The 20,655-nt window shown below is 32.3% G+C and overlaps 2 protein-coding genes across 2 annotated transcripts; one reads left to right on the forward strand and one right to left on the reverse strand.

The window, feature by feature from the left end:
- The first annotated feature begins 8,813 nt into the window (after positions 1-8,813).
- Positions 8,814-11,486, forward strand: LOC130968135 (pentatricopeptide repeat-containing protein At2g03380, mitochondrial). Its single transcript, XM_057893231.1, has one exon. The coding sequence runs from the start codon at positions 8,879-8,881 to the stop codon at positions 10,976-10,978; it is 2,100 nt and encodes a 699-aa protein (XP_057749214.1). The 5' UTR covers positions 8,814-8,878; the 3' UTR covers positions 10,979-11,486.
- Positions 11,487-12,028: 542 nt separating this feature from the next.
- Positions 12,029-18,146, reverse strand: LOC130969364 (uncharacterized). Its single transcript, XM_057895041.1, has 15 exons — positions 17,855-18,146; positions 17,254-17,621; positions 17,091-17,168; positions 16,626-16,681; positions 16,017-16,136; positions 15,832-15,902; positions 15,445-15,538; positions 15,083-15,286; positions 14,285-14,536; positions 14,080-14,188; positions 13,851-13,918; positions 13,178-13,247; positions 13,028-13,102; positions 12,861-12,952; positions 12,029-12,390 (listed from the first exon to the last, which is right to left on the reverse strand). The coding sequence occupies exons 2-15, from the start codon at positions 17,566-17,568 to the stop codon at positions 12,312-12,314; spliced, it is 1,683 nt and encodes a 560-aa protein (XP_057751024.1). The 5' UTR covers positions 17,569-17,621; positions 17,855-18,146; the 3' UTR covers positions 12,029-12,311.
- Between the last annotated feature and the right edge of the window lie 2,509 nt (positions 18,147-20,655).

Raw genomic sequence — 20,655 nt, forward strand, 5'->3', positions numbered from 1 at the left:
TCAATGAAATTTGAAATTATTGGCATCATAAATAAATAAACGATGCAATGTTTAAATTTTTCGCCCATCAAAACAACTGAGATATCAACATGACAACATTGAATAAATCAATAAACTTTTTTCTCAAATGATGTCTTCAAGTGATTAAATATGAGCCCGTATAGTTCTACACTAGTATATAAGAGTCAATCCTAAAAGAGACGCTAAAGTTAATTGAAATGTGTTTTTTTTTTATCCACAAAAATTTTATGGAAGTAAGAAATCATCTTGGGGAGTTACGGTAAATTAGCTGTAATAATGTAATATTGTAATGGGTGGCAATAGAAGTATTTCTTCAAATTAAGTGGTAAAATATAATAAAAATATTTTAATAATTTATCATTTTAATTTTGTCCAACTATCCATTATTCCCATGTATATTTAAAAACTTTTTATTATCTTTGGTACAACCAATTCGGATATTAGGATAGCTCTTTCATAAAAAGGAAAATGTTTAGATATTAATGAAGGTCTTTTTTCCTTCTTTTTTAATCACAAGTGAGAAGTATGTAAAGTAAAATGAATAACACCAATCTTTTAACAATGAATATAGAGAATCATATGCATGCACAAGTAAATAACTGAAGTGGAGAAAAGGAAGTAATTCTATCAAAAAGAGAATGAAAAGTCCACATGACAAACTAGAAGTGCATCTACTTTGCTATCTATCTCTATTCTCTAATCTCTACTATCTTATTTCTTAACCCATAACCATAAAACAAAACAAAAGCGAAAAATAAAAAGTGGTCCTCATATCAGACATCAGAGATGCTTTCAACATTTCACTAATTCATTATTTATTTGAATGACACTCGAACCGGAACTGGACTTTTTAATTGGCTAGCTAAAAAATTAATTTATTTATTGATATATTTTTTAAAAATTAATTTAAAACGTCTATTTTAAAATTAAATTAATGGATATATTTTTCAAGAATATTTTAACCAGTTAACCCACAAAACAAATTGACTCAAAAAAAGGAGATATCATGATTCATGATTGATAAAATCAAATTAAAGAAAGGGAAAAATAAGGGTAGCGAGCGTGAAAGCACGCGAGGAGATGGCGCGTGGGAGGGGAAGTTGAGTGGGACAGAGAGAGGGAAGGAGATCTTGGATGTTGGTTCAGTACGAAGTGGCAGGAAACTGAAGATTATGCGTCGGCGTGTCGGTGTTTTGTGTGTATGAAAGAGAAACTCCTTTTTTGATTGGCACTTAAGTGTGTCTTCTGATTCTCTCTCTTACCCCACACACACTCTGACAGAATATATTATTATTTTTATTACTTTAATCATTAAAATTATAATCCATCCAATCACATTTGAGTAGAAAAGTCTTCTTTCCTTTGTACATTTCGTCATATGGCCCACTATTAGTATAAGATTCCTAAATCCTGAGTTTATTTTCGTGGTTATTTTTTTTTTGTATATTAAAAAAATTGTGGTGTAATAATCGATTATTGAATTTTGTGGTGTTTTTTAAAATTATAAGAGTAGGATAATACGTTTACAAGTATGTCTTTTTTGTATTATATATTTTAAATTAAAATATACAATAAAAGAAAGACATATTGTTTTACTTTTACAATTTTAAAAAATACCACAAAATCTAATAATTAAGTATTATACTAAAATTATATCAATATGTAAAAAAATAATTTTATTTTCGTGTGTAATTTTTAAAATTAAAAGTTGTTTATTTGAATATTTGATACAAGTATTTACTTGTAATATCAGCAAATATTTTTTTTATATTTTTTACAAGAACGGATTTAATTTGTCCAAAGTAATTATCCTTATTATTGTATTATTGTCTATACTTTTTTATATTTTTATGGATAAAAGATAAATTTTTTATTTTTATTTTTAAATAATTAATTTTAATAAAAAAAATAAAAATATACAAAAATTTAGAAAAAAAACAGTACATACGAAATATATCTCAACAAAATCATCATAGTTAATAATTCAATAAATAAATTTTCTATAAGCTCAAGATGATTATACCTACCTCTAAATTAAATTTAAAAATATAGCTAAAGTATATTTTTGGATTATTAAACTAAGATAGTATTTATTTTCAAAAATAAAATTGAGAATGGAAATTAAGACTCAAAATTATATTTAGTTGTCAGAGATTAAAATTAAAATTTTAATTTTGAGAAATAAAATTTCAGCCCCTTTAAATTGTATTTGAAAAGGAGACTGAAACTGAGACAGTGAAATAGAGATTAAAAAATTGATACTAAATTAAGTTTCTGTATTATTTTTTATGTTAAATGTACTAGATTGAGTTGTCTTAATATTATATTTAGTTTAAGATAAATATGAAAATTGAGGTGTAGATTTATAATTTAAAAAGTTAAATGAAGGTATTTTTAAAAAGAAATATTATTAAAGTTTTAGTATCTGTTTCTAAAAAATTCAATCCTCATGTATTTTCACTTTTTGGAAACACTGAATGAATTGAAATTTTGTATTTTGGGATTGAAATTTTAATTTCAATCTCTAACTCTCAAACATAATATTGAGTCTCAATCTCGAGTCATAGTCCCAATTTCTGAAAACAAACACTAAGTATCTCCAAAAATTATAAACAACCGAGATTAAAATTTCTGTTATTAGAAACTAAAACTTTAATAACATTTCTTTTTAAAAATACTCACAGTTAATTTTTTAAATTCTAAATCTACCTTTCAATCTTCATATCTATCTTAAACAAAATACGATACTTAGACATAACTCAATCTAATATATTTTACACCAAATATAATAGGGCAAAACACATAAATAAACCAAAGCTAGCTCAATATTACGTGATTCACCCAAATAAAAAAATGTTACATTGATTCCCCAAATCATATTTCTATATAAATCAAATTGGTTAAATTCGATTTACACGATACAGTAATAAATCCAATTGGTAAGCTTCAAAATACATGAAAAATGTTATTTTTTGCACAAATTAAATTGGCTTGATTCGATTTATGCATGTATGATGTCCATAGTAGTAATTGAATGAGTATGATTCAATTTATAAATGGTTTGTGACAACTAGTAATTCAAATTAGGTTGCTTCGAATTATGGAATTTGATCGTCCATAATAAATCGATACAGTCCAATTTAATTTACTAACAAATTAAGTTTTATTTATAAATCGAATTTGGACTATTAAATTCAATTAAAATCAACCTATATAAATATTAATTTTTATTATAAAATAAAATACTTAACTTATCAATTTTTATATATTATTTTTAAGTTAATAAATAAATAAATATTAATTTTTATTATAATATTAAAAAATTATAGCATACTAAAATTAATTTTTATTAATTTTTAAGTTCTATCCTATTTTAGTATGCTATAATTTTTTATTATTATAATAAAAATTAATATTTATTTATTTCTTAACTTAAAGATAACATATAAAAATTGATAAATTAAGTACTCTTTTTATAATAAAAATTAATATTTATATAGATTAATTTCACATTAAATTTAATAGTCCAAATTCGATTTATAGATAGAACTTAATTTGTTAATAAATTCAATTGGACTGTATCGATGTATCGATTTATCATGGACGATCAAAATTTATAATTCGAAGCAACCTAATTTGAATTACTAGTTGTCACAAACCATGCATAAATTGAATCATACTCATTCGATTTACTACTATAGACATCATACATGCATAAATTGAATTAGGCTAATTCGATTTATGCAAAAAAAATAACATTGTCATGTAATTCGAAGCTTACCAATTCGATTTAGTACTATATTATGTAAATTAAATTTAACCAATTCGATTTATATAGAAATATGGTTTGGGGATCAACGTAACATTTTTTATTGGTGAATTCTATCAAATCTTCTCTAAAATAACATGTAAATTACCCTTCATCATATGTCAAATTTTAATTGGTCATTATCTTAACCATAATTAGATTATTTTGTAATTTATTATTTGAGATGGGTAATGATATAATTTCTTAAAATATAAAAACCTTACTTCCATTAATTGAAGCACCTTTCACTCCTCCATTCTTTTTTCATTGCGTAGCTTCCGTCATTCCAAGCATCGCCGTCGTGACAAGTGCCAACCTCGTCATCATCTCTTAACGACGTCGTTAAATTCTCGTAACTTTGCCATCCTTCCCAATATAGTCAATGCTGACCTTATCGCTATCTCCTATCCTCCCATTCGATCCTTTTTTTTTTTGCAGTGGATCACTCCTTATCAACATAATTAATGGTTAGTTTGATTATTAAATTTTTTTATTAAAAAAAATATATCTTTATTTAATTATATGATAGAACATATATCTGTATCTAAAATATAATATAATAAAATAAATCTATTAAGAGTATTTGAGAGTATAATTAAAATCAGGAATATACAAATATAATAATAAAAGTTGTATTTCAAACAAATAAACATATCTTTTATCATACATAAATTATTTAAAAAAATGAATAAATGGTTAAAATTAATAACACAAGTTTAAAATCATAAAATTTAACTTTTTACAAGTATTTTTTATAGTATTTTTATTCTTTTAAATTTTAATTTATTAGTACTTTATTATTTACTTAATAATAAAACAAATTATTTTCATAAAAAAATATTTTTTGTATTATTTTAAAGAAAAGACCAATATAACAGTTTAAAAAATAATATAAAAATAATATTTTAAATAAAAAATAGTTAACATTGGAATTTTTAAATGCAAAAATAAATTGTATAGATATTTAAGAGATAAATATGAAATACATGCCTAAAATAAATAAAACAGACAAAAATAATTCTCTATTTTTCAAGAATACTTCTATTTATATGTTTTATTTATTTTAAGCATGTATTTCATATTTATCTATTAAATATTTATACAATTTATTTTTACATTTATAAATTTTAATATTAAATTTTTTTATTTAAAATAATATTTTTACGTTATTTTTTAAACTGTTATATTGATCTCTTTTTTAAGATAATTCAAAAAATAATTTGTTTAATCATTAATTAAATAATAAAGTACTAATAAATTAAAAATTAAAAGAATAAAATATTATAAAAATACAGTAAAAAAGTTGAATTTTATCATTTTAAATTTTTGTTATTAATTTTAACAATTTATTCAATTTTTTTAAATAATTTATGTATGACAAAGCATATGTTTACTTGTTTAGAGTACAAATTTTACTATTATATTGATATGTTTATGATTTTAATTATATTTTCAGTACTCTAAGTAGATTTACTTTATTATATTATATTTTACATATGAATATATGTTCTATTATGTAATTAAATAAAAATATATTTTTTTAATAAAAAAATTTGATAACCAAATTAACCAATGTTAGTAAGGAGTGATCCACGAAAGAAAGAGGAATCCAGTGAGAAGACAGGAGATATAATAATGACATCGACGCTGGCTATAATAAGAAGGACGTAGTTAAGGAATGATGCACTGAAGAAAGACAGATTGCTTAAGAGTGCAATAGATGACGACGACGTCGGCGTTTTTTGTCACGACGGCGATGACGACAACGATACTTGAAAGTACCGAAGCTACGCGATGAAGAAAGAATTGAGGAATGGAAAGGTGATTCAATTAACGGGAGTGAGATTTTGATATTTTATGAAATTATACCATTATCCATCTCAAATAAAAAATTATAAAATAATTCAACTATGGTTAAATTAATGACTGATTAAAATTTGATCCATCATGAAGGGTAACTTACATATTATTTTAGAAGGGAGTTGGGTAGTATTCACCTTTTTTATTTGGGTGAATCACATAATATTGAGTTAGTTTTGGTTTATTTATGTGGTTTGTCCAATATAATATATAGATTTAATTTAGTATATGCATGTGTTTTAGTCTTTGTCTCTTATTTAGTCTCAATTTTAAATCCAATCTAAAATAAAGTTAAGTTAATGACTAAAAGTAATGACAAAAAAATAATAAATTCTGATGACTGTTTAACATTTTTTAAATTAAATACTAGAAACTTGAAAAAAATAACCGATGATATAGTGTGTGTTTGGATTAAAATTTATAAATTAGAATTTACTTTAAAATGATTTTTTAAAATAAGTTTGTGCCTATATAGTTTATATTTGACAACTCTATACAAATTAATTTTAATAGAATAGATATTATTTAGATAATATTAGTTAAAATTATTTTTTAATAGATAATTAGTAAAAAGAACATTATATTAAATTACAATGCTAACCTTTTAAGCATTTATTTTGATATTTTTTAATTTATTTTTTATATAGTATTTTTTTACTATCTTATAATTTTTTATTACTATTATTTATAGTTAATTTTTGTTTAAGTTACTTTATTTAATGGGATCAACAATTCATAGTATAAAATGATAACAATAATAAACATAATATATAAAAACCACAACTACAAAATTATAGGTCCAACTCAAGATCTCTTCGCCCATAATTTTAACAAGAAGGATATGGAATTTTGTTGGAATTTATGGCGTCATTTAATTGGATGCATCAATAATTAGAGTGACTAAATGATCATATTCTATTATTATTTATAAGCTAATTTTTTATTTAATTTGTCATTTCTAATAAGATGAATCATTCATATTATAAAAGAATTATAATAATAAATTTTATAAAGTAAAATAAAAAAATAAAATTCATATTTTTTCTAATATTTTGAGTATTTTTTATTTAATATTATTTTAGATTATAATTTTTTATTACTTATAATTCTTTTGTTGTTTTATCGTTAATGTTTTATTTAATTTATTTTTTTTAGTGAGATTAATAATTTCTAAAGTAAATTGTATTTTGTGTCTATTTTAAAGAAGAGAATAAAGGGTAGGATTGACAAAAAAAATAAAATTTTTTCAACTATTGATCGCATAAGTTAAAACTTTTAACTTGACCAAAAGAAAAAGAATAGTTAAACTAAAAATTGAAACATTCAAAAAAAAGTTGAACATACTTTGTAAGGAGACACTTAAATAAAGACGTCTAAAATGTCATTTTTAAAAAATACTTTTTAACAATTAAAATTTAACATATGTAATTGATTAAATCGTATTATTTCTGTCATAATTAGATCGGACAAATTGATTTGGGAAAAAAATTGATGAACCAAAATTTAAACCGGTCTAAATTAATATTTTTTTTATAAAAATAATTACAATACTCATATTATAGAAAATGACTAAAATACTCATTATAATTTAGGGATAAGAGTATTTTAGTCATTTTTTAAATAAAGATATTGTGGTTATTTTTTATAAAAAGTATTAATTTAGACCATTTCAAGATTTAATTCATCAATTTTTTGATTAAATCAATTTGTCTGATCTAATTTTGATAAAAATAACACAATTTAATCAGTTATATGTATTGAATTCTAATTACTAAAAAATATTTAAATAAAAAATATTTTAAATATTTTTATCCAATGTGACTCCCTACTTTAATTCAAACGCTAAACCAAATATATCTAAAATGACCCACTAACATATTTTTGTCTTCACACAAAATAGAAAAGATCCAGACCTAGACCGAGAGTCTATATACGACGGAGAAAAAAATAAAATTTAGTGTTGACATTAAAGCACCAAATATTGAGAAGATGACCTATCTTGAGATTATTCCTCTGAGCAATATGGATCCAAGAAGAGCTAGCAAGATTGTAGGTAGAGGCAGAGGTCATGTTCCACCTCTTGAGAACCTGATCGCACACTTCGCCACAGGGTTTTATGAGCTCTACCTCCATCCCAATCAGCCGATTGTTCTCATCCCTTGCCTCAAAAATCCTCATCATTGCTGGGTCCTTGAACGCCAAGAACTTGCACTCCTCGTTTATTTGCTTCTCTGGTATCGCCAGCCGGTTGTTGTTGCGTTCCAGGTCCGTTTTGTTTATTTCCTTCTACATCACAAAAGTTACGTCCGTACCTCCTAGCGAAATGATTATCGCTTTGAAAAATTCTGGCAGTTCTGGAATAACGATACTTGATGATCTCGATTTGGACGAAAATGCATTTTTTTTGTCATTTTTAACACTCTTGCTTAATTTATTGATTTCATCGTCACTACTAGCCTCACTCTGATGAGCGTTTTTTATTGTTTCTTTCTTATCATTTTCTTCGATATGAAGTACCTCAGATAAAAAATTGAATGCAGTGAAAACCGTTCCAAGAACATGTTAATTTCGGCCAGCTTCTCTTTATTATAGAATTGTGGAGCTTCCCTCGACACTAAGACATTAAGAGCTTTAGGAAAATCTAAATTTTTCATGTCTATCTTCAACGGCTATTTCAAAGTTTCCTTGTCTCTTGATTTTAAATAAGAAACAATTTCTAAAAGAATGAGAGAAATTGATTAAAAGTTTTTAACCTTCGCTCTTATATAGAAGGCTTTTACTTAGGATTCAAACTATCAAGTGTTAGACTAAGATAGATTACCAGTTTATATTGGGTTCAATTCAAGGATATAAACTTTAAATAAAGGTAAGATATAATTAAATAATTTAGCCATTGATTAAGAGAAAAATCAATCTTTCTCGATTTAAATATACATGAAGTAAATTAAACTATTACGATAAGATACTGTAAAGATATAGTTTACAAGATAATAATATATCTTGAATCAAACTGATTTCAACAATTCGGTTGCAATTATTATCTTTGACTGATATCTAATAATGCTTAACTTTATAACGGACTATTAAGACACCAAAATAATAATAATAACGGACTATTAAAAGAAGAAAAACAAAAACTTAATCGAAGTACAAAACGTGTCGTTTATTGTTCCAAAAAGATGTTAAAAAATGGTCGTCGTTTCAGGATTCCTCCGTCGTACACCGAAACCACGCCTTTGGTGGAGGCCCATTCACACCCACGCATCATTCCACCAACCGCCGCTGCGGAAACTGCCGCCAACCTTCTACCTCGCTCGGATGTGCCAAAACGCAGATACTCTCAAGAAGGTCCACGCCACCCTCATAGTCCACGGCCTCTGCGGCGGCGCTGACCAACTCCTCTCCGCCACAAAGCTTCTCAGCCTGTACGGCTCTTTCGGCTTGGTTGGCTCCGCCCGCCGCCTCTTCGACCAGCTCCCTTCACCTGACTTGTACTCCTTCAAGGTCATGATCCGTTGGTACTTCCTAAACGACATGCATTCCGACGTCGTTTCAATCTACGACCTTGCCAGAGTAACACTCGGTGCCTTAAACGAAGACGTCGTCTTCTCCGTCGTACTCAAAGCCTGCCGCGAGCTCCGCGACGCCGTTTCGGGGAAGCGGCTCCACTGCCACGTCATCAAGGCCAGCTATCCCGACAGCTTCGTCCTCACGTGCCTCGTCGACGTGTACTCCAAGTGCGGCCTTGTCGATAGTGCACGCCACATGTTCGACGAAATATCCGAACGAAATGTGGTGTCATGGACCGCGATGATCGTTGCTTACGTGCAAAACGAGTGTGCCGGAGAAGGGTTGACGCTTTTTAACAAGATGAGGGAATGTTTTATGTCTGGGAACGAGTTCACTGTTGTGAGTTTGGTGAATGCGTGCACAAAGTTGGGATCTTTGCATCAAGGGAAGTGGGTTCATGGGTATGTGATTAAGAGTGGGATTGAGGTTAATTCGTTCTTGGCAAGTTCTCTTTTGAATATGTATGTCAAATGTGGTGACTTGAGGGATGCACAGAAGGTGTTTGATGATGTTTTAGCCGTTGATGTTGTTTCATGGACTGCGATGATTGTGGGGTATGCCCAAAGGGATCACCCTAACATGGCATTGGAGTTGTTCAGTAGTAAGAGATGGGAAGGACTCTTGCCGAATTCCGTTACCCTTTCGAGTGTGCTCTCTGCTTGTGCTCAGATTGGGGATTCCCTTTTGGGAAGGTCACTTCATGTTCTTGCGGTTAAGCTTGGGTGTGATGATGATCATGCTGCGAGGAATGCTCTTATTGATGTATATGCCAAGTGTGGTGCCATGTCGGATGCTCGATGTGTGTTTGAAACCATCCTTGCTAAGGATGTTGTCTCTTGGAATTCGATTGTTTCCGGTAGTGCTCAGTGTGGTTGTTCTTATGAAGCTCTTGAGCTGTTTCAAAGGATGAGGTTGGAGTCATTTTCCCCTGATGCGGTTACAATTGTTGGTGTTCTTTCGGCTTGTTCTTCCCTTGGTGCCCTCCAATTTGGTTCCTCTGTTCATGCTTTTTCCTTCAAGTGTGGTCTCATGTCGGCCAGCGTGTATGTTGGCACTGCACTCCTCAATTTCTATTCAAAATGCGGTGATGCAAGATTGGCTCGCATGGTGTTCGATGGCATGGAGGAGAAGAATGCTGTGACATGGGGTGCAATGATTGGTGGATACGGCATGCAAGGCGATGGCAGTGGATCTCTTGCTCTATTTAAGGATATGTTGAGAGAAGAATTTGAGCCTAATGATGTGTTATTCACAACTATATTAGCAGCTTGTAGCCATTCAGGGATGGTTGGAGAAGGCTCAAGGCTGTTTGATATGATGTGTAGTGAATTGAACTTTGTTCCTTCCATGAAGCATTACGCGTGCATGGTTGATCTTTTGGCGCGTTCCGGCAACCTTGATGAAGCATTAGACTTCATCGACAAGATGCCAGTTCAGCCTAGCGTTGGTGTGTTTGGAGCTTTTCTCCATGGTTGTGGACTCCATTCGAGGTTTGACTTAGGAGAGGTTGCAATCAGGAGAATGCTGGAATTGCACCCAGATGAAGCTTGTTACTATGTCCTTGTGTCAAACCTGAATGCTTCAGATGGAAGATGGGGCATGGTTAAGGAGGTAAGAGAGATGATAAAGCAAAGTGGATTGAGCAAGGTCCCGGGTTGTAGTTCAGTGAAAATTGGTATTAACAATCATCAATATGCTAAAGTAGCAGCTATTGCTTAGACATTGCTTTCATTTTGCAAGTTCAAGTGATGGTGAAGTCAAACTAGTTGCTCTTACTAGTGGTTCCATGAAGGCAAGGTAACATTTTATCAGCAATCCCGAGATGAACTAGAATGAAAAAGTTCAAAGGAGGATTAGAAGATTGGATATGCCAATTGGCAGAAGCAAAAGAGGCTAGTGGCCTAAAGGTAAGGGTGAATTTGGATAAAGGCCAAGGTAAGACAGGATCATAAAAAGTGGCATTGCACGCAAAAACTGGTGTGATCCATTTTGCCTAAGCAGCAGCCGGGTTGAATGGTTGACTATTCTGTGATTGAGGAGAATATCAATCAAGAGAAGATAAAGCATAGTTATAGGGAGGAAACGAAATAACCCTACTAACTTTTTTATTTGTCATCCACTTGACTCAACGAGTCATTTCCCATTTCTCCTTTAAACACCGCACCAATAGAGTGTTGATCCGAGTGAAAGGTTCAGATCCTTTTATTTTATATATTTTAAAAGAATTATTGCCAAATATTTTTATTTAAATGGCTAACCATATTTCAGGAAATTGATTTCTCACTTATTGAAAAAGGAAATATTCAAGAAAACCTAACATACGCATAAGCAAAATTTTGCCCAATTAATAAAATAAGCACAATTCATATTATAATCTTTTGAATTTATTTAACATGTGCCTTTTATTTAAAACACATGATAAAATTACCAAAAGGGTTTTAATTTTTTTTGAATAAATATATTAAAATTTTAAGTTTTTTATAATTTAAAAAAAATTTAAATTAATAATCTTAAAATGTGTCCTTAGATAGTAAAATCCTAATCTTTTTCGTATTCCTTTCGCAGCACAATTCCGGAGACATTGCAATCTTTTAGAACTTTAGATAATACACGAGCCTTGCACGCCTCATAATTCTTGCACGCAAAAAGAAAATAACAACGAAAAAACACTGCATTGAAGAGTTAAAGCTTACGATGGGACATCACGGAGCAACAGTAAGAACGCAATGAGAAGAATAATCTTAAAAAATAATGCTACACATACAAGTCTTTTTATTAACCAAGAATAATCTAATTTTATTAATCTGTTCTTTCATTGAATGTACAAGACACTTAGAAGAACAAAGCAACAATAATCTACCTTCGAAGAACAATTACATATACATACATAAATACAGAAATTTATCAAGGCTTCAAAAATTTCAAAGAAACAAAAAATGCTTCCATTCACATTTCAAACACATACATATCCCCCCCTACTTTCCCGTTACCAGTGAGAGAATAAGGGGTAAAGCAATTAATAAAGAAACTGCAGCCAACGATCTAATTGATTTCATGTTGGTCTTTGGTAAACATATTTTGTTCTTGGATCCACAATAACACCTTTCCCTCCATTAACTTCTAAGTCATGCCTGCGAGTAGAGTGAAAACAAATTAGGTCCCTGTCTATGATCTAACTTTGACTGCAATGAAAGAATTAGCAGGTCATATAAGTAGAGTTATCATACTCTCAAGTTAACTCATTAAGAGTTAACAAATTTTGGTCCTCAAATTGAGCGTACAAGTTTACGAATTTACAAGGAAGATTACAAGTTGAGTCTTACAATTCAAGTTTACCTGAACTCTACAAGTTGAGTCTTATGATTCAAGTTTACCTAAACTCATAACTCTACGAGTATAGATGAACTCTAGAATTTGATAACCTTGCAACTAAGATAGAAAAATTCTTGAATAAGTGAGGATCCCCTTTGCTAGCAAAGGGCACCCCCCAATGTGCTAGAACTGCTTTAATCCCAGATACTTTCAGAAGCCAAGAATTAAAAGTGAAACATCGGACAAAATAACAAAATGTGAAGAAAAAAGGTAAATATGAAGACTCAACTGGAACACAAAATCTGGTATGGTCAACTGTTCGCGAGGTACATATCTGAAGAGCTGCAGAAGTCGATCAACATATACTACTTTCTTCCAAACCTGAAAATAAATGGTTAATGATAATAACATGTACAATATGAGGTCATCATATAGGTTGAGGTTCCTGTAATATACCACATTATCAACAAACATCTGTAGTGCAAATACTGCCGCCTTAAGCCCAAAAGTTGGATGAAGGACATATATTGCCTATGAATACCAAATCGGGAAATCAGAACAAAGACTCAAATTATGATGATTTCGGACAGTAGAAAGAGTGCTCACATGCAGGTTGCGCTGGTGCTTCCTACCAAGTATTTGTTGCAATCTTCTCATCCAACCTAGATCAGGCTGCCTATTTAAATCGAAACAGGACAGGAAAGTTACAAGGAATCATGAGTGCTGCACATAAATATGAAGCATCCAATGATTGCAATTGGATATACACAAGGTTTACAAATGCAACTTGCTAATGGATATTCATGGCGCACCCTGTCTCTCTCAAGTGTGAAGTCATAAAGCCTACACTTAAGCATATCTGCCCAAGGAGCATACAGGTAAGTTTCCTTGAATCAAGCCAGAGAACTACCCAGATTTGACACGGGGCTAGGTGTCAGTGTTTTAATAATGTGAATAGCAAGAAAAACATAGTGCAAAGCCATGTCAAGGGTAATAACTATGTAAACATGGTTAAGTGGTTTCATGATGCCACATAAGGAATGATCAATTATTTCAGCAACTAAACAATGTACTAGCAACACAATACGTTTAGCTAGCAAGTCCTAATATACATGTTTACATAACTGAAAGTATTCAGTTGGAAAAGCAAGTTTTACTCAACAAATAGCATCGTATTTTTCAACAAAGACAATCCTTAGCAAATTGTAAACTCCATTTGGAAAGATTGAACCAATTAGTAGTTCAGTACATCCTAGAATTCAAACATTTTAGGACTTACATCTGCAAAGAAGCAGCAGAGTGGAAGTAGACAATAGTATAAGGTTTCTGTATTATGGGCTCAAACTCCTGAAATTAAAAAAGAAAAACATCAATGCCTGGGCAAAAATTAGTTGACTCTTAAACATGAGTATGTCTTCCCAATATCCTGAAGATGAAAATTTCAAAGAGCCAGCTTCACGGTTGCCAACAGTAAAAGATATAGAGCTGAAGGTATATAACTGGATTACCTTCACCACATGAAGCACAAATCGTTCAAGATCAAGACATCTGAGCAAAAAGTGAGCTCCCACAACCACCATGACGGGTCGACCCTCACTGTCTACCCCTCCACGATAACTGAAAAAACATAATAGGGCTAATATGAAGACCGCAGACGACATTACATCACAGGACATGCATGCAAAATGGGTGATGAAATAGATGGATACATACACAATTTTCATCTCTGCAATTTCAGAAAGATTTAAAGAATTTGCTTTAGAAAGGTATCTAGAGTGGAGAGAATATTCTTCAGCAGCAGACAGCGGAGGTCCACCAAGGTCACCATATCCAAGCAATTTGGTACAATTCCAGCCTCTTTGTGCTTCAGCAGTTTTCTCCCACTGCTCCAAACGCCTTTGGTCAGGGTCTTTAATCAAGGACATGAAGGCAGGATCCAGAAATGAATCTAAATATGATGAATTCCTAGATAAAGGCAAATGGATCAGGAAAACTACACCAGAAGTAAAATTTCTTAAATGGATTTGTTCTATATCAATAGAATACATAAAGAAACACACTACAGCATAAAAATTCCAAATAATGGCAATTTTGATCATAACATATGCAACAAAAACAAAAACCCTAGGTAAATGACTTTTTCTGTTTGGATTTACACTTTAGCAGAATTTTGATACATCTTTTCATAAACGTAAACATTTAGGGGCTAATAAAGAGCATAAAAAAACAATGAGTTCTTTAGTGATTTAACAATCCTAAACTTTAGCTTACAAGAAAAATAGTTCTATGAAATCTGCACAGAAACAGAAATGCTTCAAAACTAATGGTGAAGCACACATCACTTATCAAGTTGTAACGGAAAATGTTAAATTATATTAACTGGTCCTAGAAGCCTACATATATATGATCCAATTGATTATGCTCATGCTAGTGTTTGTTCATGTTGGATTACAATGAAAATCTAGAAAGATATTAAATTATCAGTTTTGAAAATTGAAAAAATCTACTGACCTCCGAACCAAGCCAGCATCACTGACAGGAAGATCAACTGGATCTTCAATTGGTTTTGAAACATTCTTTTTAGGCAAAGGTTTGATTCTGATTTTCCGCTCATCTATGATGGTCTCACCATTTTCATCTCCAACATCTGCAGGAAGTTTTGAAAATGCAAACTGCTCCTCGTTTTTATCTCGTGGAAAGTAAAGTGGAAGCAACCTACATTAAGCAATACAAAAGGTAAAAATAAACACTCAGAAAATCCAAAGACAAGGTTATGCAGAAGATCAACCGCACTTGTTTAACTCCACAAACTTTCATGTGATTTTAAACATTGCACGTATACACAGAGAAACAACATCAAATGCTGAAAATACCGTTTATATATCTCTGTATCGGTTGTGCTGGTAGTGCAAAAGACAACAGCTTTTATGTTGTCTTTCTGCTTCTCAAGAAACCGCCGAACAGTTCCTAAGTACAGAAAGGAAGAAGAATAAGGTTTAGCCTTATACTCAATGCGTTCAGCAGGTGCACGTTAACATGCGACCTTTGGAAAAATAGAAAATTATAGCAGATTATAATCTGCAAAAGAAAAAAAAACTGCACCCAATATACTGTTTGTTTTCCTTAAAAAAAAATACATTAATCTAAACACTCTTGCTATGGTAGTAAGCCAACTTAAACAAATGGGATTAACAACTTGGAGAGAGCATACTTTGTCATCCTATAAAGTAAAAACCATGCAAGGGGAAAAAAGAACTTACTTATAGCTACATGCGCAGCTGGTTCTCGGGGATAGTTTTTTGCCTCTGTATAAATACAACCCATAGCAATACTGCATCAATATATACCAAAGACAAGTAAGACATATATCTTTAAATAACTACAGGCTCCCTGACACAACAAATCTGGTAGGAAAAGAACTCATAAATTTTGAAAAGAAACAAACCTGTGGAGTCCATTATCAACTAGAAGCTCCAGGCAAGAACGATAACAATGACTTAAAGCATTCTCAGCAGCAGTATGGTACTTCACAGCATACTTTGGACCAACAGTGTGGATAATTCTCCTGCCAGAATTTTATTAAAGGAATAAACCATGATAAGCAGAGAGTCCACACTCTATAGACAAGAAAATTGTAACAAATGCTGAAATATACATCAGTTACAACACAAAGTTGTAGAAATGTAGCATGCATCAACAAAAATTTTGCAGCATAAAGTATGATTTAGAGATCTCCGAAATCAGATCCAAATCCAGAGACTAGAGAGGCATGCTGTTTGAGATTTATATGCTCAACATCCAACATTTAAAAGACCCTCAAAGAATATGCGAGAATGCTCCCTTTTTAGCAGCTTTGACCATAGACATAACTATGAAACTAATGAACAATTGTCTTTTTCATGATTTGAGATTTAGTTTTGTCCCTAGAGGCAAAACTTGACTGCCACTATACGCACAACACATAATCACAAGTGCATAGTAGTATTTATCCTCTTACAAAGAGATACTGTGCATTCCCTTCAACAACCAAAACAAAAGGAGTCTATGTACAAACCTGGCGGGAAGGTCATATGCATTGGTAACTTTAGCCATCCCCGTTCGGCATCCACCCTGTCAACAATAAAGTTGTGTGAAGCATATCAGTTAATATGTTTGTGCATCATTTCTCAAAATAACTGTTTCTCCAGGATAGTACTGACATATGAAAATTTATTTATAAATTTTTGGGGCAAGTCTATTAAACATGTAATACAATAACCTATCCAATGTTGACATCTTAGCCCAATCTTCCAACTTACACACACACACGAAATCCAAAACGTTAGTTTGAATATAAATATTGAACCATGATGAAACACTGATATCAGAGTCCCATATCCTAAACAACCCTTGAATTCACACAAGAAATCCAAAATTATAATACAAATTTGTAACTAAAATTAATTACTGTTCCAAGATTGTATATTACTAAAGTTCAAGATAGAGCACAAAGAAACAGTTTCATTAAGTAATTAACTACCAGAGTCGCACATTCTTCTGCAAGGCCAGGTCCAGCTGCAGCATGCAATCCAGGGCTGCTGTGTGTTTCATCCATATTCTGTTAATCGCAAGAACCAAAGGCAAGATAAGAAATAAGATATTGTTAAATTAACAACAGCATCCACCTCAAGATAATTGCTAACCTCATTTGTTGAATTAACAACAGCATCCACCTCAAGATTCCATGGATTTCCCCTCCACAAATATATCTTTGAGTTAATTTCATGATCAACAGGAAATCTTGAAACAGAACCGATGCTACTACCATCTACACCAGAAGGCGATGCCAGAGGATCAGGAAAGTATGTAGCAGAATATTCTCCATTGTCATACCCCAAGGACTGATCAGCATCATTCCATCGCGGAACTTGATCCAAGGTCACCACAGAGTCACCACTGTCAGTAGGCAATCCGCCTCGGGGCGTGGCTGAAGCAGCCACCGGCACAGGCCTATACATTTCAATTTCAGTTCAGGAACTCCTTCCAAGCTCCACAACCAGTTAGAGTTCAGCTGGCATGACATGAATTAAGTTCACAGCAAAGTAAGCTACCACTCTCGATACTTAATAATTAATAATTCAGCAGCAAGAACCCTCCTTTCAAAACATGAGATTCGAAGCCCGATTCGATAAAGAAAGGAAATTCGACACGCGTTATGCGCAATAAGAAATTAAAAAGATATAAATAAAAGGGGAATTTAAAAGAGAGAACCCTAGATTGAGAAAAGAAGAGAAAGAGTCGAACCTGAAATTGACGGGAAATAATTGAAGGTGGGATCGTGGGGTGTGGAGGTGGTGAAGAGAGGGGAGGAATTGAATGATTGTGATGGAAAGTGAAACGATTAGGTTGGAGATGGGAGAGGTCGTGTTCTTACGACAAAAGGAAAACGAAAATGCTGCTTTCGTCTTTTTCTATTTTCTGCCGCTTTACGGCTCGCTGATCGAGATCCGCACCCCACACAACAAACAGATTACAGTGCAATCATACTCCTCTCTCAATTTTTCTAAATTTTTTCACATACTTTTCACCGTTAATAACAAGTTAACTGAATTTCAGAAACACCCTCAATATTCATTCCATCTACGTTATTTTTAGCGACTAACTTGTACAGTTGTACTCGTGCCAATGCCCAATGGAATCTTTGACCTGTTTTTTTGGACATGAAATTATCTAGATAATATTTAATTTGGTTCTCTAACTTGTTGGAACCTCAATTTTATTTTTGAAATTTTAATTATCTTTATTTAATTTTTAAATTTTGTGAATGTAATTTATGTTAATTATTGGAATAATTTTGTATACATAAATATTAACGGAATACTGACGTAATAGATACTATATCAAATTTGTAAAAGGACGTTGTTTTGCCTTTAAATAGTCTAAAAAACAAAAATTATAAGGTAAAAATTCAGGTAAAAACAAAGGAAGTTGATATCTAAGAGTTGTTAGATAAAAATTTAGTCAAATCGGTCAAATCATCTAACGGCTCTCAAATATCGACTTCAGATGAAATAAATGATCTAAAATGTTTTTTGGTTTTTTACAACACATCCTCACAAACATAGCACACTCACACACACTATATTACATGAGTTCTTTTTGCCACCAATGGGATTTGAACCCAGAGGTTGTTTGGGAGGCATATAAGATGCCAAATAAAGCAAGCCTTATCTTTCAGTTAAACATAGCCCAAATGTCTTTTGGGTTGAGTCTGTTTTGGGCTGGTCATAGTGTAGTTCTAGCCCAAAAGAAATGAATAAGACATAGTTAAAACGGTGCTGGAGTTGGGCCTCTGACCCATTTAAATACCAAAGAACTCTTTTTTTAGTTCCGACAAAAACTACAACTTGAATTTACCAAAAAAGAAAAAAAACTACAACTTGAGACCTAATTCAAATAGCATATTAAGAGTATTTTTTTTTCGGTTGACAGAACCGCCTTTTTTTCTCTCATAGAGAACTCTTCTCTCATATGGAGTGTTTCTTTGGATTAACAGTTTTGTGCTTACTTGTTTGTTACTCACCTCTTTGTGCATACTTCTCACCTTTTTCTACATACTTTTTTCTTTAGCTTCTTTTTCTTTTGCACAATAGTACATATGGCCTGTCAAGAGGAGCAATCTATCGAAGGCAAAGTTATTTCCATAAACCCTGTTGAGGATGACAGTTTTGATGCAGAAAATCTTAACTTGGTAGAAAAGATTCTATCAGACAGAGAAGTTAGTTTCAATACCTGTAGAACAGCTCTTCTGGGTATCTGGGGCCATCCGGAAGGAGTTGCCATTTCTGATGTTGGGAGAAACAAATTGCTCATCAGCTTTAAGGACGTGCGGAAAGGGATCCAAATAAGGAACGGAGGGCCCTAGAGCATTCGTGGACATCTTCTTAATCTGCAGATATGGAACGGACGTGAGTCACTGTATGATGTGGATCACAGGTATATGGAATTATGGGTACAAATACATGGACTTCCACTCAACTATATAACAAGGAAAACATCAGAAATTATTGGTAAGAAATAAGGAACTGTGATGGAAGCAGAAAATCCCAAATTAAATGATACACTACAGAGAACGTTTTTTAGGGTGAGGGTAACTATGAACATTACCAGGCCTTTGCCAACGGATTTTTGGTTAGCAACACAGAATCATCAAACTATTTGGGTGGACTTCAAGTATGAGAGGATACAGGATAGTTATTGCCTGAATTGTGGAGTCCTAGGTCATACTAAGAAGGAATGTAGCAGCCCAATGGCAGTGGCTAGCTGGGACCATATGCAACCTAGGTATGGGCTGGGTTTGGGAGTTAATCGTGCCAGGGCCATCTCAGCCAAGGGGAAAGAGCAGGATGAGAAGGAAATGAATAGGGAATGGACTGAGGCTAAACAAGTTTGTGAGGGGGAGTGCGCCAAAATGGAGCATATGAAGGAGCATTTGACTGAAGAGAGTTGTACGGGCAGGGGATTACAAACAGAGCCTTTGCGAACTCGTCATGCAAATTCTATCCATCAGATGGCGTTAGGAAAGGAAAGCCACAGATCTAGGCTGCATGGTGAAGCAGGGGAAGCTCTAAGAAATGGGAACAAGTTTGCAAACACTAGAACTGACATCAGGGAAGGTTATGACAAGCTTCAAGAGACAGGTGAAGGTAGTTGTGCATTTAGGCCCAATGCCATGTCTTCTATGGGGTGTCAGGAGCATCTTGAGATTGGGGAAAATGAGGAGCGCCAACCTTTTGGTAACAGAACAAGGCTGAATGAGGGTCGTTTGGATGAGCCCAAGCAGATGGAGGATTGTGTCCAGCGCCAACAAGCAGAGGATGATGTCTGTGGGAACTCCAGAAAGCTAACAATTGGGGAAGAATTGGAGAAGCTTTTTGGTAAGAAACAGACCCAAGCTAAGCATCATGGTGACGCGAAAATTAACAAGCATTCTGGGTTCGAGACACGAATAGTTAGGCATGATGCAGGACAAGTGTGGAGCTACAAGGACAAACCAAAAATGAAGAGAATTGTTACTGCTGGTGGTAGAACCATGATACATCGAA

The sequence above is a fragment of the Arachis stenosperma genome, chromosome 3 (genome assembly GCF_014773155.1).
Source record: "Arachis stenosperma cultivar V10309 chromosome 3, arast.V10309.gnm1.PFL2, whole genome shotgun sequence".
NCBI lineage: Eukaryota > Viridiplantae > Streptophyta > Magnoliopsida > Fabales > Fabaceae > Arachis > Arachis stenosperma.

Excerpts from the sequence above, each read along its gene's own strand:
- LOC130968135 (XM_057893231.1), top strand. The coding sequence starts at position 8,879 with ATGGTCGTCGTTTCAGGATTCCTCCGTCGTACACCGAAACCACGCCTT.
- LOC130969364 (XM_057895041.1), bottom strand. The coding sequence starts at position 17,568 with ATGTATAGGCCTGTGCCGGTGGCTGCTTCAGCCACGCCCCGAGGCGGA. Across the intron at positions 17,169-17,253 it reads TTGTTAATTCAACAAATGAG|AATATGGATGAAACACACAG; the intron begins GTTAGCAATTAT and ends TGCGATTAACAG. Across the intron at positions 16,682-17,090 it reads CAGAAGAATGTGCGACTCTG|GGTGGATGCCGAACGGGGAT; the intron begins GTAGTTAATTAC and ends TATTGTTGACAG.